Here is a 25,823-nt window from a genome sequence, read left to right as displayed (position 1 = left end):
AAATCTATCAGGTATTTGGGGGTGCATAAAAAGCAGGTCAAGACTCATTACACAATGATAGAGTAAGAAAGACCAGAGACCTTAGAGTCGGACAGACTCACTGAATCTCATGTCATCTCTACCATCTTAGATGGAGCATCTATCCATTCAGAGCCTATTTCCCAAGTCCCTCTGTTTTCCTTCCTTCCTTCTTCCTTCTTTCTTTTCTTTTCCTTTCCTTTCCTTTTTCCTAGGGGATTGAACCCAGGGATGCTTTACCACAGAGCTACATCACCAGCTTTTTTTGTTTTTTAAGGCAGGACCTCACTAAGTGTGTCAAGGGCTTTGCTGAATTTCTGAGGCTGGCCTCAAATTTGAGATCCTCCTACTTCAACCTCCTGAGTTGCTGGGAGATGGCACCAGGGTAAATGGCTCTATTTCCCAAATCTTAACAGTGAAAAGGATAATAGTGTGACTTGATGGTTGAGAAGATTAAGGGAAATACTTTCTATAGTGTCTAGGACAGTGTTGCATAATAAACCCACATCAAATGGTAGTACCTTTTCCCTTTTACTTCCCCAGTAGGAAAATCTGGAGAATTTGGCTGGGTGTGGTTTGTATGCCTGTGATCCCAGCAACTCAGGCCACTAAGGCAGAAGGATTGCAAATTCAAGGCCAGCCTCAGAAATTTAGCCAGACCCTCAGCAACTTAATGAGACCCTATTGCAAAAATAAAAAGGACTGGAAATGTACTTAGTGGTGAAGTGCCCCTGAGTTCTACCCCAGTACCAAGAAAAATAATAAATAAATAAATAAATAATCTGGAAAATTAGGTATGAAAGCAGTTACCCATGGGTCCATCTAACAGTCAATCAAGTATTTTGTAGTTTTCGGATGTGTCTTTTTTTAAATTTTTTATTTTTGTAGTTGTAGATGGACAGCATTCCTTTATTTTTTTTATTTTTTATTTTTTAGATGTTGATAGACCTTTATTTTATTCATTTATTTATATGTGGTGCTGAGAATTGAACCCAGTGCCTAACACATGCTAGGCAAGCACTTTGCCCCTGAGCCCCACCTAGCCCCAGCCCTCTTTCTGGATTTTTTTTGGGAGGGAGGATTGAACCCAAGGACACTTTACCACTGAGCTACATCCCCAGCCCCTATTTTAAATTTTGAGACAGGATGTCACTAAGTTGCTGAGGCTGGCCTTGAACTTGGAATTCTCCTGCCTCAGCCTCCCTAGTCACTGGGATTACAAGGTCTGCCGTTTTGCCCAGCTTCTGTTCTTTTAATGACTGTATTCATGGAGTGCCTTATATTTTAAGACATGTTTTCCCCTTAGCATGGTATCCAAAAGCAGTCTCCTTTGTTTCATAATCTCCTTTACCAGTGTGTCTAGGGGTGGCAGAAAGGTTCAAGGCTTAATTTATTTAACTTTTCAATTAGTAGGTCTTTATGTTGTCTCCAGGTCCTCACTCTTTTAAATGCAGTTGAACAACTGACTACATAAATATTTTTCATTGTTATTCTTAGAAAACTTGTTATGGCTTGACTAAGAGCTTCAGATCCAGGGATTATTAAATTTAAGAAATGGTTTCTGTACCACTAACAGTATTTACTGATGTGGAACAACCTCCAAGTTATATTGTTAAATGAAAAAAGCTGGTGCAGTATACTTATGGATGTGCTTTTAACACATAGACTAGGTCTGAGAACGTAGAAAAGAAACTGGCTTAGAGCCATTGCCTCTGAGAAAGAGAACTGGGGGGTTCGTGCAACACAGTGTGAGTTTGGAAGCCTTGCATTTCACTATGGACCCTCTTTTACTATCTGACTTTTTGGTCAAATACATATTTTAACAATTTTGAATAGCTTGAAATATTTTTATGTTCATAATTAAAATCATGTATGTATACAAATTACATACTTTTGATAGGATTTCCCATTTTCAGAGAAGGTATAAGAGTAGTACAGAGAATTCTTGGTTTCCCTTCACCCAGATTTCCCAAATATTAACATTTTTTAAATAATTTTTTCTAAGTATCACAAAAACATTTCTTTTCAAAAGAATGAGCTCTAGCAAAGATAGACCAGGAACTGTTATGCCCATTTTGCATATGATGAACTAGTAACTCAGAGAGATTTCTATTGCCTTTCAGCAAGTTAGCCAAAGTAGAGGTGGGCTAAACCCCAGGTCCTGTGACAACATGGCTGCTATTTACACCTCTGGTGGTAACTGAAATCATACCCAGTCCAGTTTTGAAGTGACAGACTTAACAGAGTCAGATTGAATCCAGTTGAACTGAATTTCTCAGTTAAAGAGACTTCTCTTTTCTGAGTTTATCCTTACTTCAGTCTGTTTTGGGAGTTTTGAAATTTCTGAGTAATGGCTGGCTAAGTCAGACCAGTGACGAGATGTGAACAGCCCAGTCTGACATCTCAAACATTTGGGACCTGTTTCTCTTACCAGAACTGCTCCTGGAAGCCTTCAGGCATCCTACAGCCAGAAGAAGTAGCCAGGAGCAATTTATAAGCACAGTTCCTGCATCACCTCCAATTCCTTCTGAGATGAAATATCTGTTGAGGATTTATAAAGTTTTTAAAACTTCAGTTATAATGGTACTATAAATTTGTACCTTCTTTTTTCCACTAGGGGGCATCATTTCCTCACATTTTTCTCATCTCTAAAGTCAGAAATGGTCCTTTTGTCATTATCTTAAAGCTTTATTATAATCACAGTAGCAGTACCTTGTCAATATAGAGTAATTAAAAATACTCATAAGCAAGAAGAAAAAAATTGAATATCCCTTATTTTTATAGATTAAAACTATAAATGCAGATTTCAGGGACTACATCTGTTCTAGTATATTATAACAGCTAGTATGTGTCCTTCCAGATTTTTTTCTAAAGGATCTCCATACTTAAAAAATAATTTGTCGAAGTGTAACATAATATAGAGTGTATAAATCTTAAGTGAATACCAATGAATTTCATAGAAAGAATGCTACCACCTAGATCAAGAAATAAAGCATTTGGGGGCTGGAGTTGTTGCTCAGTGGTAGAGTGCTTGCCTAGCACATGTGAGGCACTGAGTTCAATCCTCAGCACAACATAAAAATAAATAAAGGTATTGTGTCCATCTACAACTAAAAAAATTTTTTAAGAAATAAAGCATTTAATAAAATATCTTCAAAGTCCTCTCTTGCTTCCTCACAGTCTCTAGCCCCCTACTATTTTGACTTCTAATGTGTTTTTTTAAATCGAATAAATGTAATCATACAGTATATACTTCTGATTCTGGCTTTTTTTCCCCTTTCAACATTATGTTAGTAAGTATTTTGCCCATGTTGTTGTGTGTTGTAATAGTTTTTTTATTTTCTTTGCTGTATTTTGTTATATGAATTTGTTACAATCCTATATGCTAGGGGTAGCAAACTTTCTGTAAAGATTCAGATAGTAAATATTTTAGACGTCGTAAGCCAGGCAGTGTTAGTCAAAATTTCCCAACTCCACCATTGTAGCTCACAAGCAGCTATAGATGATATGTTAAGTGAATGGGCATGGCTGTGTTCCAGTGAAACTTAATTTACCAAATATAGTTTCTGGGCTAGATTTGCAGTAGTTGGCAAGTACTGCTTTTCTTTTCTTTTCCAGTACTGGGGATTAAACCCTGGACCTTTTACATGCTAGGCAAGTATTCTACACTGAGCTATACCCCAACCTACTTTTTAAGAAAAGTTAAAATGGTATCATACTGTGAGATTAAACTTTTTGATATTTTATAAGTAGATATTATAGCTCATCATTTCCCTGTAAAAATGGGAATTCCAGGAAATGAAATAACAGCTGGGCACTCTTTCTTCTTTATTTTAGTCTCTGGCAAATATTGATGAAGTTGTGAACAAAATTAGACTGAAAATAAGGTAAGTAACATCATACAGTTGTCAGTTAATGAAAAGTATGTTATTAGTTTAGTTAATCACATTCCAAATTATACTTTTCTGTGAGAGCACTGAAACCTCAAATTTAAAAAATAATCATTATTATTTTATCTGAATGTCCATTAAAAACCTCCTGGCAAAGAATTTGATTCTTAGTCAGTCTTCAATTATTCATAAAAAATTAAGGAAACTGTAACAGTTTGCTCAAAAACTAGTTAATAATGAAATTTAATTTTAAAATCTTCTCTGTAGTATTTTAAATGATTTTATTACTATTATTATTTTATTATTATTATTATTATTTTTTTTTGTGGTACTGGGGCCAGGTACTGTGAATTCAGGGGCCCTCTACCACTGAGCTATACTCCAGCCCTTTAAATTTTTTTTTTTTTTTTTTTTTTTTTTTCAATCTTGAGACATGGTCTTGTTAAGTTCCCAGGTTGGCACTGACCTTGTGATCCTCCTGCCTCAGCCTCTTAGTTGTTGGAATTATAAGGGCGCATCATAGCTCCTGATTGTTTTTAGTGGTTTTATTTCTCTGGATTTACCTTTTTTGTATTCCCAAGAGTCAGATATCAACCTGGGCTTACATGTGTATCCCTTGGTTACCTACTGGCTAATAATGTCAGAGCTGCTTGACTTAGGTGATGGCCCAGGATTAAACATTGTTATTAACCCAAGATGTGATTGCCCAGAGTGATCATTAGGTGTCCTTCCTGCCCAATAACCTTATTCTGGTTTATCTATATTTGGGTTTATATATGGCAGATACTTATAAATGTCTGTTCATTGTATAAATAGATTGATTTCATTGCCTCAAATATAGCTTTGGGTTTTGTGTCTTTTTTTTTTTAACACACAAAAAAGAGGAACGGCTCATCTTGAACCCAGGATATGCATTTTTTCTTTACGACTTTTGGGTCTTTGTGTGCAGGCCTCTACCTCATGCATGTGTTGTGTCCATACCTTAGGAAGCACAAAGAACCTCTTATTGTTTTGTTGGACTTCAACTGTAACAATTCTGGTAGAGACCACTAAGTTGTCCAGGGTTTGCATAGAAAATGGAAATATGCTGGTGATTTAAAGATCACTTTTGAATTAGGTTGTTTTTGTTATTGTTGTTGTTGTTGTTGTTTTCAGTACTAAGGATTGAACTCAGGGGCATTGAGTCACAATCCCAGCCCTATTTTGTATTTTATTTAGAGACAGCATCTCCTGAGTTGCTTAGGGCCTTGCTAAGTTGCTGAGTCTGGCTTTGAACTTACAGTCCTCCTGCATCAGTCTCTTTAGCCATTGAGATTACAGGCGTGCACCATCACGCTTGGGCTAGGTATTTTCTATCTTCTTGCTACCATACCTTTAATGAATTCTTCAAATGAAAAATGAAATTGATGAATACATATTCCTCTGGTTGAAGTGCCAGTTAGTGGCCCCTGTTGAACTGTAGAGGAAAGGGGGGCAGGAAGCCATTATTCTCTCTCATACACATTGCATGATGGGGCACATAGGGAAAGCACATATCACCCTGGCTCCTTGACTCTTATAAGGTCACTGAGGAAGGGATTTTGGATTTTTCTGGCTTCTTCCTGTAAAGCTACTGCAACTTTGTCATTCCTGATTTAGTCCATGAAAAATAAAAAGATTTTATTAGTTCTTTCAAGCAGTTCTGAAAAGTAAAAATAGTCTTTTTGTTTTCTATCATCAATTGAACCCAGGGGCACTTAACCACTGAGCTATATCCCCAGCCCCAGTCTTATTTATTTATTTATTTTAGTGTTTTTATTTTGAAACTTAGGCTCTAGCTAAATCCTCAGGGTCTTTCTTAAGTTGCTGAGGCTAACCTTTAACTTATGATTCTTCTGCCTCAGCTTCCTGAGTCACTGAGATTATAGGAATGCACTGTGCCTGGTCCAAATATTGCCATTTTTTTAAACAAAGACGACTCATAAGTCTACATTGGGGTTGACATTGTAATGTTGTTGCTGCCCCTTAGGTTCAAGACCTCATTTTAATTTTACTAACTCTTGTTCAGTGTTCTGTGTTGGTGCAGTTTATAGACGTTGATAGATAAATTACCAACTTTTCCCCCTTTAGTTCACCTAAAATAGAGATTATTTGAATAATTTATGTCCTTTAAATTTTTTTGCTAGGAGACTGGATGACAATATTCGAACTGTTGTAAGAGGACAGACAAATGTGGGGCAGGATGGAAGGCAAGTAAGTAACTTACTTAACTTATTCCTCTGTATTAATTACACTCCCCTAATTTCTAGAAGACTCAGCAATCAAATGAACAAAATGTTGATCTGTTTGCAGAGCACTTTCTTATTGTTCGTCCATATACAGCAGGACGAACAATTCATGCCTCATACCCCTGTTCCCTGCCACATAGTAGGGTAGGATGTCCAGACCAGCCTTGAACTCTCACTCAGTGTCCCTTGGACCAGGATCTTATGTGTAGCACTGCTCATTCAAGGCCAGGGACATGCAGGCTATAATGGGCAAATTGGTTTCCTTGTCTTTGACCAAGTGTCAGATGTCTCTGTGTTATTTTGTGTACTGTGGCTAAATAAAGTGACTACTTTTGTCTATCAGGTAAGTTGTTGGGGTTTTGCTATTACTTCCATTGCTGCAAAAGATGGTAACGTGACAGAACTAGTTCCTCATACCTGTTTTTTTCAGAAGCAGGTAACTATGGATTCATTTCAGAGTTTTACAGTTCTTTGGGGATCTAAGTAAAAAGGGATATTGAGAGGGGAGGAAGGGGAAAAGAAGGGTGTTGGGGGAGGTATTCTTCAATGGTTGAGGGACCAGATGTTATCTATTATCCATGTTCTTTTTATTTGGATTCTGTTCTTCTGTTTAGGCTTCGTATTTCAGAAATTGCTGTCATAACAGAAATGCTGAGCATGCCTTTCTAGCCTTCCTCTCTACAGTGCCTGGTCCTGCCTCTTCAATACTAACGTAGTTGGGTCAGGAGAGCGCTGTTATACATAGCCTTGGTCCTGTTATCTCTACTTTTTTTTTTTTTTTTTTAATATTTTTGTCTTTTAGTTGTAGGTGGACGCAATACTTTTATTATTATGTGGTGCTGAGGATGGAGGGCCTCACGCATGCTAGGCGAGTGCTCTACCATGGAGCCACAACCCCAGCACTGTTGCTCCTTTTTGATGTTTTTTAATACAACCAGTTTCTGAAAATTTTCATTATGTTTGCCCATATTTTGCGGGGGAGGGAGGGGAAGGTGTAATCTTATTTAGAAATTTCCTCAGTTCTGATATTCCTGTTTCCTCTGCTGCTGGCTCCACAGGTGTTATGAGTCTCTTTCTTTTCCATTTTTAGTTCTATTCATCTTTCCACACTTTATGGCTCCCCCGCTTAACACTCTTTTGTTGGCCTATTTTTAAGTCATCTCTCTTTTTCCTGTTATCATAATCAGCATTTGCCTGAAGACACATTAGGTTCGTAAAACAGATTCTACGTCCTGGACTTTTGCATGGTTTTAGCCCTTATTGCTTTGTTTCTGCTTACTGAGGTAAGAAGTAGAAGAGGCCCCTATAAACTGGCCCTTAGAGATAATGAAGAGGAACAGGGTAGCCTGCAAACACTCCATGCTGATTCACTTTCCTAACATATGTCTGATCATGTCATTTGCCTCTTCAGAAACCTCAGTGCCCCTGTCTTACCAAATGAAGTAAACTCAAGTTCCTGAGCTTGGCATTCAAGACTTCAGTCTTCATTTCTGATTTTGTCTCTCCTTAGGTTCTATACATACTGAAGACCTGATGCTCTGCAAGCATGCTCTGTGTTCTCTGGGCCTATGCTTATTTCAGACACTTCTTTGTGTCTGAAATGTTTTTTCTTCTCTCTCTTTCTTCCAGTAGCTACATTTCAAAATCTTACCCATCTAAGGGCTGGCTTAAATACTACTTCCCTTATGATATTTTCTGTTTACCTCATCTGGGTAACATCAAAGGAATCAGAATTTTAGAACTCAAAGGGACTTGGAATTCATCTGGCCTACTCTTTTCATTCTGTAGAGGAGAAAATTGATCCTAGTGTCATTCATTCTCTCTCTGTCTGCCCAGAGTTCTCACAGCCCTCTGCTTATGCTTTGTCTTGGGCTGTGTGGTCTCCCTTGACTTTCTGATGAACACATCTTGTCCCGTTGATTAATTTTTAAGCTTCTTGAAGGTAAGAACTGCATCTTTCTCATCCTCACATTTCAGTCCACGTAGTCCACCTGCAACATTTTATTCAACTGTAATGGATATTGGTGTGTATATGATTGTTGATTACAAACAAACAAAGGTTCTTGACCATATCATCATTTTAGTCAGTTTTTGAGTGTTCCTTTATAGTGATTTAAAGCTTGGTTCTTGCATGAGATTTTTATTACCTTGCCGTGTTAAGAATTGAACCTGAGGCCTTGTGCTCTATTGCTGAGCTACACCTCCTGCCCAGATTTTGTATGAATAGTCCCGGTATACTACTATTTGGAATAGCACTACTGTTGAGCATGATTCAGCCTACACTTGGAATAGCTCACTAGAAACTTTTATATACCCAAGAGAGTCACAGGTATTTAAAACTCCAGGAATGTGAAAATAAAGTGGATGATTCATCATGACTTTAGGTGGGTCATGCTATGTGGCTATATATCTTTTAGTTATTTACATTTTAACCTGGGGGTCACAAACTAACCGTTTTGGGGAGTTAGGCCCAGAAATAGGTGGGCTGCAGGAATGTCGGCACTCCCCACCTTCACATGGTAATGCGTTACAGGTTGCTACAGCAGAGCAGGTCATATTTCAGAGAGCAAGAGCACATTTTCAAGAATGTTTAGATAGCATTTCAATCTGTGATGGAATTTTGTATTCGTCTCCTTAGAATCCAGACAGAGAGGAAGCCCAGAAGAAATAATTGCTTTTCCTGTCATCCCCTCCATCTGTCTTTTCCAACAGTTTGTAATGCAAGCTGAAGTTGAGACTTTTTTTTCCAGGGAGCTTTTGGGTCCTGTCCTTGTCAACTCCTAGGCATAAAAGCTTTACTCTTCAGTGGCTGACAGGTAGTTTGCCAAAGGGAGTCTCTATTTGACTGGCTCAGACTTGGGAGAATTATGGATGTTCCAAAATATTGAGTTTTATAGGTCAAGAGGCCCCATGTTCCCCTCTTCCCTGGAACACAGGATAGGTTCGCTTTCAGAACTTGTTTCCTATGCTTCTGAGGAACACTCAGGAGGAGAGCAGAAATATGGACAAAAGGAAGTTTTCCTTTCATAAATTTCATCTTGATCGCCTTCAGTTTGAATAGATGTGTTTTTTCGATCTGTGAAAATAAGGGGAGAGTGTTTACTTCACGTTTGTGGTGTCTTAAAATACATTTTTAACAGAAGAATTTTTGAAGAGTTCTTTGTAAAAATTCCTTGGGGGCAAGGGGTGTTCTAGAAATTGAAGACACAGTGAGGCCATTTCTTTAGTTCCTTTTAAATTCTGAAACACCAGCTTGTGTGGTTAGCATTATGCTAAGCATTTTGGAGAATTCTTTGGTTGTTGACCACCTCCTATGTGGGCCAATTTGATCTAGTCTGTGACCTCTTCTAACCAGACGGTGATGCTTTTACAAAGTTAATATGGCATAGACTCCTCCCCATTTTTATCTGTTGAAATCATCAGTCCAAAGCTTTAATTAAATACCCACATGTTTGAAACTTGGTGGATAAAATGAGTCAATTCAACAAGTACATGATTTGATATGCTATGATATTTATGCAGCTTCCCAATAATTAAAATGGACAGCTTGAGTGTAGGTGGAAAGGGAGGTGAATAGAAGAGCAGGTTAGAAGAGGAAGAAGCTGGCATGTGAAATTGCAAGAGTGGCCAAACCTCGACCGATTCCCAGTGTTCTTGCTGAGAATCACCAAGACAGGATCAGCCACTGGGTTTCTGTCTCTTGAGTGGAGCTCGGCTGCAGTGGGGCTGTTTCTTTGATCAGAGCATGACTAAGGTATGGGAGGGAAGAGGAGTATTATTGCCCTCTCTGGCTCTGCTCACTAAAATTTTGATTTGGAAGAAGCTTCAGATAATTGTAGTGTGAGCTTCCACCCAGTTTGGGAATTCTTTATATAACTTCTGTGACATTACATTATCCTTCAGAGGCTTGGATCCTTACAGTGGTGGGGAGCTCACTACTTCATTGACCCACAATGGATAGGACAGACTATTCCAGTTTTGAACAGCTTTAATTATAAGAAACTTTCTTAGACTGAACTGAAATAGTAAAATAGACTTCATTGTAGTTCCTCATTTGTTTAATTCTGCCAGCTGGACTGGTGTAAACCTAATCCCTTTTCCTTATTACAGCTTCTGAAATTTAAAATGGTTACTATGTTCCTTTCTAACTGTTCCTTTTCTAGCCCAGCCATTCTAAGTTTCCTGAACTTTATGATGCAATTTCCAGATCCTTTATGATCCTGATAACTTTGCTTTGGGATAGGAGTTTGTCAGCTTGCCTCTTTTTTTTTTTTTTTTTTTTTTTTTTTTGGTCAGCTTGCCTCTTAAAGTGTGGTTCCCAGGAGTAGACATACTATGGGAACATACAGAGAGACAATTTGCTTCCTTGTTCTAGGCTGAGATCATTCAGGGGATCTGTCAATTCCCTGATATTAATTGTAAATTTTTGTATGGGTAGACATACTTCTGGAGAGAAGGCTCACTGATTTTTTTTTTTTTTTTTTTTTTTAGATTCTTTAAGGAGTCCGTAACTATTTATTCAAAAGTTCAGAGCCACTGATGTAGGTACTATTCTTCTATTATCTTGGATTTGGTGACATTTGGGGCAGTTGTATCATACCATGGGCTTCTGTTGAGTTGGCAGTCCCCTGAAGCCCCAGGTAAAGAGTTGCAAATGGATGCCCTCAGAGAAAAGAAGGTAACCTAAATTGCTTAAGCAGGCTGCCATACAATCCACATGCCTCCCTCTGTGGTGTAATTCTCTGTGTGAAGGGGACAGCCACACGTAAATTGTAACCAATCCTTGTCATGTCTGAATGCAGACTGGAGTTGCCAGCTCTATCAGTTTTCTAGAGAAGCCAGAAATCTGGATTTTTATGTGCCTCTCCCAATTTTTAAATGTTGGCTTCATGTTTTTCATAAACACTGCAAAGGCCAAACAAAACACATCTGTGCGCCAATGGTTTGCAATACTGCCCCAAGTCTTTTTCATGTGAACTTCATTTAAACTTCTCCTCCTCTATTTGTGCAAGAGGTTTTTTAATTAAGTGCCAGACTTAATGTGTCTCACCCTTGGTTTTACCTTGCTAATTTTGCTTGATTGTTACAGCCTATTGAGACCTTTCAGAGTTTATGATGACATCCCCATTTTAGCAGATTTCCCAGACATGCCCTCTATGTCTTCATTTGAGTTCTAGATGAAAAGATGAAATGGATGGGTTCAGAGCCATGTGGCATGCCATTAGGAACTTCTTGTTCTTCTTCTCCTCAACCTCACTTTAATACAAAGTGCCAGACCCAGAAAACACAAGATTTCCCCTGTCCTCAGGTATTATCCAGAACCATGTTTGTTTTTTTTTTTTTTTTATCTTTCTTGCTTTTCCCCAGAAAAGGCGGCTATTAATATTTGCCTGTTTCACTCTTCATGAACATATCATAAAGATATGGCATGTTGCCTTCCAAGGAGAAAGTATTCCTTGCTTTTCATCATAAAAATTAGCACATCATCTAATTCAAGCATTAGAATAAAAGTAGCATTCTCCAACTCTCAACTAGGTGGGTGATGGGACTTCACAGCATAGCATCATCTTCACCATGTGGGATTTTGAATTCATTGTTGTCAGCTGACTCATGGGAGGGTGTGTATTTTTACCCTCCATCACTTTAAATGTATCCTTTCTTTCATCCTCTCTTGGGAAGAAAATGAAGCCCATTGATTGATGAAAATTAAAGAAAATAGAGGCATTAGTCTTTTTGTCTTTTTTTTCCCCCCCCTGTGGTGCCGGGGATTGAAAAGTCTTAAAAGCACCATAGTTTGGGGGAAAAAAGAAAAAGGATTGCCACTTACTTTTTCCTCCTAGAACATACTATCTTGAAAATGGCTGGGTTTTTAAAGCATAAGTTCACATTTTCCCATTTGTGGTTGAAAATGATCAGACTTTTTTTGGTTGGTTGTTTCTTTTTTTCTTTTCTGGGGCAGGGATAGGATAGGGAACGGGACGGGGTTGGTGGGGGGGCTCCCTGTGTTGCCCAGGCTGGCCTTGAACTCCTAGACTCAAGTGTTCCTCTTGCCTCAGCCTCCAGAGTAGTTGGGACTACAGGTGTGTATCACCACACCCAGCTTGTCTCTTTCTAATTTTTTTTGGTCTTTTTCTTTTCTCTCCTCCCCCTCCTCCCCCTCCCCATAATCTCCTTCTCCTCCTCCTCCTCCTCCTCTCCTCCTCCTCTTTCATATTGTACCTCTTAGAATACTTTCAAACAACACTAAACCTCAGAAATTGAGAAATTGCTAAGATCTGGTCATGACCTGGCAGTGCAGAGAGCACTGGGTCTGGTGGGCAGCCCTGGAGTCAGCTCAGATCTCAGCCTCCTGCAGGAACAGTGCCCCTGGTTTTTACTGGGCCTCACCACCATTCCCTAGCCAAATTTCTTATGTCTGGTGCAGAAGTCTTTATTTGACGAATTGAAACCAAGTGAATGTTCTGTTTTGCCCACTTCTAGAGTGCTACTACTGACTGTAGTTGAGGCAAGGACTGTTAAAATCTGTACTCTCTGTTTAGCACAGTCATGTGACTGGGTTCAGTCTGACTACCATGCTTCATTCTGCTGTTGCACTGTGAACCTTGATAGTGCTTTTTTTTTTATTGTTCTTTTAATTTTTTACAGACTACTTTTTGATTTATTGTACACAAATGGGGTACATCATTTCGTTTCTACGGTTGTATACGATGTAGATTCATACCATTCGTGTAATCATACATGTACATAGGGTAATGATGTCTGTCTCATTCCATCAATTTCTTATATTAATTATAACTTCTTAATCTATTCCTATAATGCATTTTAAAAATGTTTAGGCAGTAAACTTTGTTTGATAGTGCTTTTTTGGCAGACACACATCCGCTGTCCATTTGGAGCTCTTTACTACTTGTCTTCTAAAATTCCTCATTTTTAGACAACCTATAAAGAGTCTGCTTATCTTCTCTTCCCTGTATACACAATGAAGGACTGAACATTTTATTTAAATTCTAAAAGGATTGAGGCAATTGAACATTGTTATTAATATAACATCAGAGGGCAGCCTAGTCAAGTGAAAAATTTTGCAATTTGAATTTGGGCTCTACTGTTTTCTGTCTGTGTTACCTTGGACAAGTGACCTAACTTCTCAAAGCCTCAGATTCTTCACATGTGCCATGGAGATAATAATACCTACTCCAAGGTGGTGAGAATTAGAGTTATGATACTTTAGACACAGGCACAATGTCAAGCTCACTCAAACTTAGTAAGTAGCAGTAATAATGCTGCTGCTGCTGCTACTGCTGGTTATGATGTAAGCCAGTAGAATTCTGCGTTCCCAAGTTTGTGCATCCAGGCATTTGTCAAGTCCCATAACTTTTCCACCAGCTCCTCACCTTTCCATCCTGATTGCCCTGCTTTCAAGCACCTCCAAGTTTGCTTGTTCCCACTAATTAGAGCCTCCTTATTGCCTCAGTACACTGCCCTCTTTACATCTCCCATTTATTGAATCAATTTCAGTAAGTGTAGATTCTTGAAAATAATTTCACTCAGATGTTTAAGTTTAGTCATCCTTTCTAAATCTCTGCTTATATTTTCTTTGCATTCATAATGTATTTCCTCCCCACCCCTTGGATTAAACTGGCCAGAATTTCTTTAGGCCTTTTCAAAAGATTCGTACTTAGATTTATTTATCAACTCTACTCTTTTCCTCTTTCAATTCATTACTTTATACCTTTAACCTTAATATTCTCCTTTCTTCCATGTCTTCTTTGGGGGGGGTTTCCGGGTATTGAACTCAGGGGCACTGGACCACTGAGCCACATTCCCAGCCCTAATTTGTATTTTATTTAGAGACAGGGACTCACTGAGATTCTTAGTACCTCACTTTTGCTGAGGCTGGCTTTGAACTCCTGATCCCCCTGCCTCAGTCTCCTTAGTCTTTGGGATTAAGATGTGTGCCACTTTGAATTTCTTTTAATACTTTATTATGTTATTTGAAGATAGGAACACTAAAGAGTACACTTATCTCTGAAGACTTTGCCTATTTTCCTGCATTTTAAAACATGGGGACCTTGATTATGACTACCTTGGGGCTAAAGTGCTGGATGCTTACGTGTGCCTGCCGTGCACCCCTGTGGTATTTGTACCTCTACCTACCACTTCTGGTGACAAGGTTCAGTGGGTGGAGATGACTGATTTTTTTTAATTGTTATTTTTATAATAGTATTTGAATATAGTTTTTATTTTATCTAAGAACTGTTATATTCAACTTCATTTGCTAAATACAGCATATTTTTTTCTTTTTCATTTATTAAATATGACTTTTTTTTAACCTGGATGCACAAAATTGGGAACACATTTTAATAGTTTTATTGAGATATAACTCAATACAGTATAATCTGAATCTGTTTTAAGTATATTATTCAATGTCTTGTTATACTACATTATTAAATTTTTAAAAATTGCATAAAATATAGATAGCATAAATTTACCATTTTAACCATCTTTATTTGATGGCATTAATTACATTCACAGTATTGGGCAATTGTCACTGCTTCTGTTTCTGAAATTTTTATCATCCCAGACAGAAACTGTAAACATTAAGCAACAGCTTCCCCAGCCTTCCATAACCTTTAACCTACCTTTTATCCCTATGAATTTGCCAGTTCTTCTATGTATTTCATATAAATGGAGTCCAGCAATATTTGACCTTTTATTTCTAGCATCCTTCCCTTATTATGGCCTCAAGGTTCATCCATGTTGTAGTGTGTATCATAACATCATTCCTTTTTATGACTGCAGAATTATTATATGTTTTTTGGATTTACTGCATTTTGTTATTCCATCTATTTATGGGCCCGGGGGTAGTTTCCACTTTTCGGCTATTGTGAACATTAGTTATAAATGCATTTGAGTGCCTGCTTTCAGTTCTTTTCACTGAATACCTAGATATGGAATTGCTGGATCATGTAGTAAATTTTAGTCATTTTAATATTTAATCTTCTATGGCTCATGCCTATAATCCCAGCGGCTCAGGAGGCTAAGGCAGGAGGATCATGAGTTCAAAACCAACCTCAGCAACTTAGGCCTTAACCAACTCAGTGAGACCCTGTCTCTAAATAAAATATTTTAAAAAGGGAGCTGGGGAGTGACTCAGTGGTAAAGTGCCCCTGAGTTCAATCCTTGGTGCCAAACAACAACAAAAGAAAAAAAATGAAAGAAACAAAAAATTGAAAAAACATTTAATCTCTTTGGAAATATTGTTTCTGTATTTTTCTGAACTTTAATAAGTTTATCTTTTTGAGTAGACACAGAATGCCTTAACATAAGCCTGTTTCCTACTTTGTCTTTATTTAATCCATACAGACTATGTGTTTCAGATAAGCTATACTTTAACATTAGCGTTTGGTGCCTATTAACAGAGATAGTGTCTCCACACCAAATAAACCTACTCTGAATTTTTCTTTTATTTAGTTGCAAGTCCAGCAGTTGGACTGTTTCCTTCCTGCCCTTAGAAATGTAAGTCCCAATTGTCTGTAACAGGATTATCGAAAATAGTTTTAGTAAAATAGTGTTCCAAGAAGGAACACTAAAATTTATTATTCTTTTGAGCCATCTCCATATAAATTGGCACTCTTTAGGAGCCAGGAAAGGAAGGTCAAGCATAATTTTTGCCATCTCCTTGTTTCCATGTTAATGGCAGTCACAAGTTTTAACTGGAGTCTTAACATCTAAAGAGGAAAATGCCATTCATCACTACTGTAACTGCTCTGGCTGTTACCCAGGTCACTCTTGCTTTTGATTGCTGGTAGTCAGAGATTTTGTAAGGAAAATTCCATCCTCAGTTGGAGTTTGTGCATTAGAAAAATTGCAGTATTTCTGCTGACAGGGCAAAACTTTCCTGGGTTTCAAGTCCTTGACACAAGAAGTCATTCAGATACGTTAGAATGGTAGATGGGAATTTGAAACTCTGTCTTCATGTAAGAGGTTGGCCTCCCTTTTCCTCTTCCCTCTTTTATCCATGGAAATATAGTATTTTAAACAGCATGAATTCAGTACTGTGGTTGTTCTGTCAGCGTTTCCATTAATAACTCCCTATTTTCAGGAGTCTGTAATAAAGCTATAAAATTTCCTTTGCTCTAATTGGACTCCCAGGTCTCCTCTGGAAGGAGATTAATTTTGCAAAACCAAGGATAATGCTTTTTTAGTCTGTTCTGGTTTGGTGTTTTGTAGTCATCTCGATTAAAACTTTAAAGTGCACGAGAAACTTACAGTCTTCCACATAGTATTGGGTCACATGCCAGGATTCTGATTTCTATTTCCCTGCTGTATTGTTGACTGTGAACTGATGCTGAGTTCATCTCTAGATATAATACCTAGAACATAGATGTTAGGCAGAATATATGAGTGTCACTTTTATAACAGCTCATGATTAGAAGGGAGACATTTCTTCTGCAGATGTTTTTACTGATGAATAAATTTAATGGTTCAATATTATCTTTTATAAAGTGGAAGAAGAGGTGAATTAAGTAGTGTTTAATCCAAATCAGAGCTAATTACTCACCCTTGTCTCATTCTACTTGAACTTTGTTCCCAGTCACATGAAAGGATAGCTTAGTTACTCCTGTGATAAAACATCATTATAATTTAGACCAAGTACTGCTTAAGTTAAAAAATCTGTACTTCTTCTTTATTTCACTGAATACTTAGAGATTCCAATGTTAGGAGATTCTGGTAACTAAATCAGTATCTCATGCACAGGTTCCAGTACCATTTGTTGACCTTAGAGTTTCCCAGATCTCTAGAATTAAGAATGTACTGTTGTAAGGCTAATATGTTTCTTGTAGTTGTTTTTCCACACTGGGAATTGAACCCAGAGATGTTCCACCACTGAGCTACATCCCCAGCCTTTTAAATTTTGTTTTGAGACAGAGTCTCATTAAGGTGCTGAGGCTGACCTCAAACTTGTGATCCTCCTATGTCAGCTTCCCGAGTCTCTGGGATTATAGGCATGTGCCACTGCACCTGGCTAAGGCTAATATGTCTTTTTGTGATTGATTCAGTGTAAGCAAAGATACATTTTGAGTTGTTTTTGCAGAACATAGATTTTGAGTTATTTGGACTATAATACTAATTGTTTTATTATACTACATTTATACTAATGTATAAATGTTTACCTTACATTCTCCCAAATATTGTTACATATGTAATTTAACTTGATACTTGCAAAGATGTGAATTAGGCTATGTACAATTATTCTCCTCATGTTGTAGATGAAGAAATAGGCCCAGAGAGTATGTTATGTGACTTGTCCAAAGTCACACTTAGTGAATTAATCACAAATCACGGGTTTTCTGATTCTCCCACTATGCAGCATACTTATCCACATCAAAATCTCTTTTTAAACAGTGACAAACATTTATAAGCAGATTTGAGAGCCACTTTTTTCCTCACTGTAGAACCTAAAAAATTAACTGGTTCACAAGGGAATCCAAATAATGGCAGTGACCCTAGCCTTACTAGCTGGGTCTCTCTCAGCATAATGAAGAAACCAGACTGAAAGAAGCAGAACTGTGCAAAGAGAATTGTGTCCATTGCATACTTGTGGTTCAACAAATACAGGAACCATTGAGATCCTGAAGAGAATAAGTGAAATAGGAAGAGATCAGATCCTGCAGAGAAAAGCTCAAGGGGATCCCATAGCCAACAGGACATTGGTACAGAAGGTATCTCTAAAAATTAGCTGAGGAATATTCAGATAACACCACAAAAGGGTGTTTTCTCCTGAATGAAGACCCATAATATAGATGAGAGTAAGTGACTAAAATTAGAAGTAATAGTAAGATGTGGGGAATTAGAATGAAGTAAGTAACCTCAGTGTTGGCAGTTGGGAGGCTTAGCTATTTGTGGGAAGTAGTCCTTTGTTAAACTTGGACAAGTTGTTCCTTAAATGTGCCCCACTTCCCAATATTGGATTTCTGTACCTTTTATTCAGCAAAAGCAGCCGAGCCTTTGCTTAAATATTTCCTCCTCTTTTGCCATGTGGAGTTGCTGCTTTAAACACACTCCTCTGGGTTACACTTCAACAAGGGAGCTGTGCATGAATGCATCCACCACTCCCAGCTATTTCAGGGTGAGCGTGTTTTAGCTATGGGTGATAACAGATATAAGCAGAACTTTAAAATATAAATGTTTAGTCTTGTTTGGGCATGGCTGAATGTGTCTCCCAACCTCATCTTGTGATTTTACTTCTGACTTGTCTCCTAAAAACAATAAAAAATGAGCTTTTTGGTTCACATTTTCGATGGACGTGGTTTACAGAAATCGTAAATAAAAGTAACTTATGTGGAACAGAGCATTTTAACAAATAAGGTGAGAATTACTCCCTTTGCTCCTTACATTCTTTTGGTTCATAAACTTGGAAAGAAATCTGTGCTTTAAATAAAGCCCCTTTATACCCAGGGTTTCTGAATGGGCTATGGAAGAATTAGTGTTTACACCAATGATTCTCCTCTGATAGGCACCCATGTGGCATCTGACCGGGGCTGCCAGACCTAGAAGGTGCCTGGTGTGTTCTAGGATACAGGGAAGCATGGTGTTTTACATGTGCTGCCATCCATGGCTGTGAGAATCCTGAAGCCTCTCCTACTGTTTGGCATCATTATGGGAGCAGGCTGCATTGATTCTATTGCTGCTCCAGCTGCAGATGCCCTGTTTCTATAGCAACAGCTCACAGTGATGCTGGGGTGGCCAGCAGCATCAGAAGGGACTCTTTGTAAAGAGAGGCTACTTAGCCCTAGTTGTGTACTTTCAGTTGGATGCCATCAGTGCCTCTGTTTAGGGCTCATCAGATGTGGTAGACCTCATCAGTGTTTCTGCTCTCTTGACTATTCTCTTGACTCACCAAAGGATTTAGAATGATTCTTAATTTATATCTCTTTGTATTATTCTCATCTTATAGTTACTTATATTTTTTACATGTTCCCTTACACCTTCTTTAAAAACAGGTCCCCTGTGTAGCAATCTTGTTCTTCGGTATCTAGCGCAAGTACACTTAGTAGGTATTCATTCTCTATTGGGGGAATGAGCAAAAGATTTAAACTTTTTCTGGACCATCTTTGGTTTTCAACATGGTTTGAAGAAGCCATCCTTCTGATTTACGAGCCATTCTTCTGAATGAACTTTACCATTTTATTTATAAAGCTCATTTATAAATAGATGGGTCAACAGCTTTTGAATCTTAGAGGGATCGTCTCACATGAAATATTTCATTCTACATGAGAGATCTGGTAATAATATTAATCACTGCCATTTGGTGAATCCTGTGAGCATTGTGCTTTATGTACTCAGAATTCTCTTGGTTGCAAGAAAAAAAAAAAAATGCCAATTTAAATGTCCTAAGAAGCTGGGTGCAGTGGCACATGTCTGTAATCCCAGCAACTTGTGAAGCTGAGATAGGAGGATCATGAGTTCAAGGCCAGCCTTAGCAACTCAGTAAGGCCCTAAGCAACTTAGTGAGATCCTGTCTCAGAATAAAAAACAAAAAAAGGTTGGGGATGTGTCTCAGTGGTTAAATCTTCAGTACCATAAATAAAAATCCTAAACAAAAAGAGGGATTATTTGGAAACAATAATCATGTCTTTGGAAACAATCGTGTCTTGATTTGAAGGAAGTTGAACAGTCTAGCTGTGGGAAGAGGAGTGTCTCAACTGAACTCATTAAGCAGCTGCAGCCCAGGAATGAAGCAGGGCTCTATATCAGCTATGTCCATGTCTCTTTGTGGACTGCATCTCTCCCTGGAGACCAGTCTCCTCTCCTTCCTGGGGAACCTTATTGCTTTATAACTCAGTCTCACAGATGGGGGCTCCCACCACCAGAGAGATGAACCCTCTTTCCCAATTCTAGTTTTGGAAATATTACAGGAAACTCTGATTGGCACAGCTTGGACGTCATCTGCCCTTTGGACAATGGACTCTATAAGAACATGATGAGATAAGATTGGCAGGGGAAGGGAATAGTACAGGGCCAACAATTCTAAAGGTGTTCACTTCCTAACCCTGTGTTCCTTCCTAAAAAAATGTCTTTGAGATAGGTAATATTATTTCTGTTCTAGAAATTATACAACAGTCCCTCTAGAGAGTTAGTGACTTGACAGAGATCATACTATTCAATGGCAAGGCCAAACCTCAAATCCCAGTGTGCTGGCTCAAAAGCTCTTGCTTTTAACTAATATGATGTGTTGTTTTTCCATGCAATAAATAGAAAAGAACCAGTAGGTAGATGGAAAGGTGGAAAATAGAAATGATAACAGAGTGGTTGAAAATTGGTAAAGTACTTGCCTCACAAATACAAGGCCCTGGGTTCAATCCCCAGCACCACCAAAAAAAAAAAAAAAAAAAAAAAAGAAAAAAGAAAAAAAGAAAATTTTTAATTTTCTTCCTGGTAACCTTGAATTTAGCATCTGTTTTTTCATAAAACAGCCTAAAGCCCTACCAGTTCTTCTGAAAATGAACAACCTTTCCTCCTTCCTACAGTGGTGACAAATAGGATCTCAGTTTAAAATCTCTGAAAGACTGCCTGTGGACTCATAGAATAAAGGCAATATAATCTCTGATAGAGCAAACTGCAAAATTAGATGCATTTTAAGGCCAGAGGCAATGTCTGTTTCTTAAAGCATTTCTATTGGTTTAGAGCCCCTCTATCTACACAGGTGGCTAACAACAAGTCTTTAAAAAAAAAAGAAAGAAAGAAAGAAAAGAAGTGGGGAGGGGAGAAGAAAGCAGTAGAACCTGTATAGATCCAATACTGCTTATCTTCTGTGAGCATGATCTAGTGTAGCTTTGGGAGACTGTTCAGAGTCTCCTTTAGGAGGCAAGGGAAATTAAGAGTAATGGTTACACTTAATGATACCCAGAAAAAACAGCTTTTCATAATAATGTACTAAAGTTGGTGAAATTTAATATAATTCATTTTCCAGAGTCAAAAAGGACCCTCTGAAGTATTCGCTATATCAAGAAAATCCATTCTCAATACACATCCTAATATTTGATATCTAACCTCTAATAATCAATAACAGAGAGAAGAGCATTTTGTAATTGGAAGAATCACAAGAACTATAAAAGGTTTTGTTGAGTCTTAGAGGCTAGCTCAGTGGGTTGCTTTGTTCCTCCTGATTACAGACTTTTGAGCTACCAAAGAGGGCCAACTATAGAAAGTGCTGCCTAATAACACCCTCAGATGCAGTCTGCAGCCATGCTTCTGTGCACAATTCAGAGACTCCGGGTAGAGGGAGAAACTCAGAGTGGATTGAAAGCAGACATTTTGAGGTGATCAGTTTTGTTTTTAGTCTACATTCAGTTTAGAATGGAAAAGTAGCTACATTTTATTTTAAAGCGTGTCTAGGGACAATGCCAGAGTCAGTATTTCAGCACATTTTTTGATTACCCAGGTAGTAAAAGTATTTTAGTATTTTTTAAAAATAAAATCCTTTTATAGTTCTTGTGATTCTTCCAATTACAAAATGCTCTTCTCTCTGTTATTGATTATTAGAGGTTAGATATCAAATATTAGGGTGTGTATTGAGAATGGACTTTCTTGATAGAGTGAATACTTCAGAGGAACCTTTTTGACTCTGGAAAATGAATTATATTAAATTTCACCAACTTTAGTACATTATTATGAAAAGCAAAAGTATTCCAGCCTGAAAAAAATCTGGCATACCATTTATCTTTCTTGAAGACGATGAAATGTAAGATTGTGTGAGTCTTATTTGTTTGCTGGAGGAAAAAAGTGCTTTTCTCAGTGGAGACAGTTATGGTAGGATGCCAGATTAAGAATAAGGGGGGGAGTAGAGATAGAACTTTTTCTCTGAGGAAAGAAGGCATCCTTGTTCAGACTGAGATTTAAGTATAGACCTTAGCCCTTTCTGCCTTCCTGGCAGAATGTCATGTGTTTAGGGTGTTTGGCTAGAATCCCATCAGCACTTCACTGTAACATGACATGACCTGCAACATCACAGAATTTCATGCAAGCCATGCCCAAGATCAATCTTTTCTAGTGGTCATTTGCCTGCAAGACTTCTGTGGTATTTTTTCATATAACCCAACAGTTTTTAGAAGTGTTCAGTGGATTTAGAATTTACTGACCCCCTAGCAGCATCTAGGGAGTTAGGCTCTATATTAGCCAAATAGACAATATAAATTATCTGTTTATATTATAAAATAAATAGATAATTTATTAAAAAATAAAAAGTGTGATGCTGTGATTTTGACCTAGTGTTTGTAATTGCACCTGAAGTTAGGAGGAATGATGGGTGTCAGTCCACTTCATACAGAGCAGCAATCTCAGCATTACCAATTGTATGATTGGCTCATTTTTTTTCTTTCGGTTCTGAAGATTGAACTAAGGCTTTGCACAAGCTAGACAAGCACTCTACCACTGAACTACACCCCCAGTTATTTTAAAAATGTATTCCAAAACAGGGTCTCACTAAGTTGACTAGGCTGGCCTCCAACTTACAATCTTCCTGCCTCAGCCTCCTATGTAGCTGGGATTACAGCGTATACCACCATGCCTGGCAGTATTTTTATTCAGTCAGCAAAAATTTGTGGAATTCCAGCTGTGCTATAGCTTCAACTAGATGCTGTAGGTAAAGTGACCATATAGCTTATTACCAGAGTCACTTTTGACAGTGAGAGGGAGTTGTTAATAATTATACTGAACCAGTGGTCATCCACTGTGATTATCCTGGCTAAATCAGAATGGATGAGTGCCTTACCTATCGGACACATTAGAAAGCCATTCATGTCCTTGGTGTACACTTTAAAGGATTATATAACCCTGTTAGACAGCTAATCCTTATACTTTAGACAATGCAAGAACTTTATTAAAAAGTCCTTCTGAAATTATTCCATTGTTCCTCCTGCAATCAGTTTCTTTTTTATTGATTTCTATAACAGACATTTACAAGCATCTCTTATCTTTAAAAATTACTCCCTTTAGGGCTGGTAGCTCAGTGTTAGAGCACTTGCCTAGCATGAGCAAAGCCCTGGGTTCAGTCCCCAGTACTGAAGAAAAAATTCCTTTACTCCATCTATTACCCCATTTTCTTGTTTTCTCACAGCAAAAAAAACTTGTTGAAAAAATAGTTTATACCGGGCATCAGAAGACTTTTTCTGTTACTTGTAGGGTCTCTGTGGCAGCCATCCTCACTGTCATTTTAGGGTGAAAAGTAGCCATAGATAATACCTGAATGAATGAATTAGGCCATCCCTCACCCCCCGCAAAAAAACCCACATTATTTACAAAAACAAATAGCAGACTGGATTTGACCTGTGGGTCATCATTTGCTGGTCCTGGCTCTGTATGGCTGGCTCCATCTTGTCACTCTGCACTTCCTCCTGCACTGCACTGCAACTGCTTATCAGGGTCATCAGCAGGCAGCTTCCTTATTGAGTTCGGTGGCAATTCTCTGTCTCAATCTTGCATGAATTTTCCACAACGTAAGACATGATCACTGTTTTCCTCCCTTAAATACTTTCATTTGGCCTCTGTAGCATCATTTTCCTTGCTTTTCTTTCATGTTTCTCATGAATTTTCACTTGCATTTGTGTTCCCTTCTTTTCTTCTTGACTTTCCAATGTTAATGCCTGAGGGCTCAACCCCCAGCCTTCTTGTCTTGCCTTCTCTTCCCTTCTCTGGTATATGGGACATATTTAGTATATACTTATTGGATGAGTGAAGGAGTGAATGAAATGCTGCCTGATGTGGCTGGCTCCAGCTGCTGAGCTGAACTCAGAGCTGAACTCACTTCAGCTGTAGGTCACCCTCAGTCATGATTCAGAGCAGTGCATGTGTTCAACAGGTGTGTAGCATAATACCCTCCCAACTCCCCTCCTGTTGCTGTCCCTACTCAAAAAAGATAGTGGGTTGTCATTAGTTTTAATATGCAGCATCCATGTTTAAAGGTTTTTATTTCCATAGACACATTTGGCTCACTTTTCAAGTGTACCTTTCTGACTTCATTTCATTGGTTTTTCAAGTGCAACACTATAGATGTCTTAAAGGTTTGCTATAATACTGAAGCCCCCATACACAGTGCTGATTTTTTTGAAGACAGACACAGTCTCTTGGAACTTTTCAAATCCAGAGCTTTCCTTACCCCTAACTTAGAGCCGTCTCTGTCTCTTTATAGGTTTTGAAGGTTACTATGCTCACACGTGTGTGTGTACACACAACCAAATACACATAGATGTACATGTCCTATTAATTGTCATCAAAAGCATGTATAGTAATCACCAAGATAGAGCAAAATGGCTTAGTTTTTGAATTAAAACTTTATGATGCAGATTGGTAAGAGTTCCAAATATTTGCCTGTATTTAAATGCTAGACTATATTTCACTACTCTTTTGGTACAGTAAAATTGTCAGCATATGTATAGTGAATCTAGATGGCTTTATGGTAATTTTCTTTTGAGGCTGGAATTGATTATAATGTAGTGACTGGTGCTGTCTTGTGTTGCTTCTTGTTTTTCACTTATTTCTTTCACTCTAGGCACTTGAAGAGGCCCAGAAAGCTATTCAACAACTCTTCGGCAAAATCAAAGATATCAAAGACAAAGCAGAAAAATCGGAGCAAATGGTGAGTTTAGATTTCTTCCTAAATTTTTTACATCCACAGAGGAAGTTAGCTTCTCTCCCAGTCATGGTAATTTATGGGCTTTTTTTCCCACTTCCTGCCAGCCGCAGTCATCCACATCTCTCAGGCAAGTCCCTGTGAGTGCATTCCGAACTGACTCAAGGGGAGCCACTAGACAAGGGTGACTCACTGTCCTTTCTGTACTACGTTTGCAGTCTTATATTTGAATAGGAAAAGTTTTCTTCTCTTCCCCCCAAATAGTTTCCTAGTCATTTTGGATGCTTTTTTCTAACATTTGTTCATATCACATATTTCTAAATCAAGCTACATGATATGTAACTTGGTATCACACTGAAACTGGTCCTGGATATGGGAGATGAGCTGCACCCTGCCCAGTATCCATACATGTGGTTTTGATTAAGTTCTTGTTCCTCAAATTTGTGGTCCTTTGAGATGTATTCAGAGGGCCATTCTGCTGACCAGAGATCCAGCAGTCACCTACTGGTACTCCATGGAGACACTGAAATGCACTAGCTCCTGAATTGAAATTTTAAGTAATATGCATCTGAATTTCAGTTTCTTCAATCATAAAATAAGAATGACAGCATCTATGTCACAGCGTTGTTGTGAGAATTAAGTATATGTAGAGCACTGACTAGAGTACTAGGAATTTGGATTTATGGTCCTTTCCCAAGGATGAACTACACTCAGCACTAATCAGGGGCTGTTGAAGTGTGATTATTAGGTGACATGTCAGATGTGACTTTTGCTAGAGTTTATTATACAGATTTTTTGCTCATCAATCATTTTATGATTCTAATCTGCTATTCTAGACTATACTTCCTCTTCCAGACAGGGACAGTGCAATGACATGTCATTCAAGTAAGCTGCATCTGAAGTTATTAGATGTTTTATTTTAAAGCAGTTTGCTTTCCTGAACAGTGCTTTGCTAAAGGGAAGAAGAGGAAGGAATGAGAAAAGAACTGATATTTGTTGAGTTTTTTTTTTTTTTTT

At 38.1% G+C, this 25,823-nt stretch overlaps 1 protein-coding gene across 2 annotated transcripts in view; it reads left to right on the top strand.

Annotated features, from left to right (window-relative positions):
• The window catches only part of VPS53 (VPS53 subunit of GARP complex), a 138,673-nt gene that overhangs the window by 7,924 nt on the left and 104,926 nt on the right, over nucleotides 1–25,823 (top strand). For both annotated transcript variants that reach the window (XM_079130805.1, XM_079130804.1), the window contains exons 3-5: nucleotides 3,856–3,905; nucleotides 6,074–6,140; nucleotides 24,726–24,812. In XM_079130805.1, the coding sequence (XP_078986931.1) occupies nucleotides 3,856–3,905; nucleotides 6,074–6,140; nucleotides 24,726–24,812 (204 nt within the window). The remainder of the gene's footprint in view (nucleotides 1–3,855; nucleotides 3,906–6,073; nucleotides 6,141–24,725; nucleotides 24,813–25,823) is intronic.

The sequence above is a fragment of the Sciurus vulgaris genome, assembly GCF_902686455.1.
Source record: "Sciurus vulgaris genome assembly, chromosome: 3".
NCBI classification, from domain to species: Eukaryota; Metazoa; Chordata; class Mammalia; order Rodentia; family Sciuridae; genus Sciurus; species Sciurus vulgaris.
Note: the sequence above shows the minus strand (reverse complement) of the source record. Positions and strands in the feature narration are given on the sequence as shown.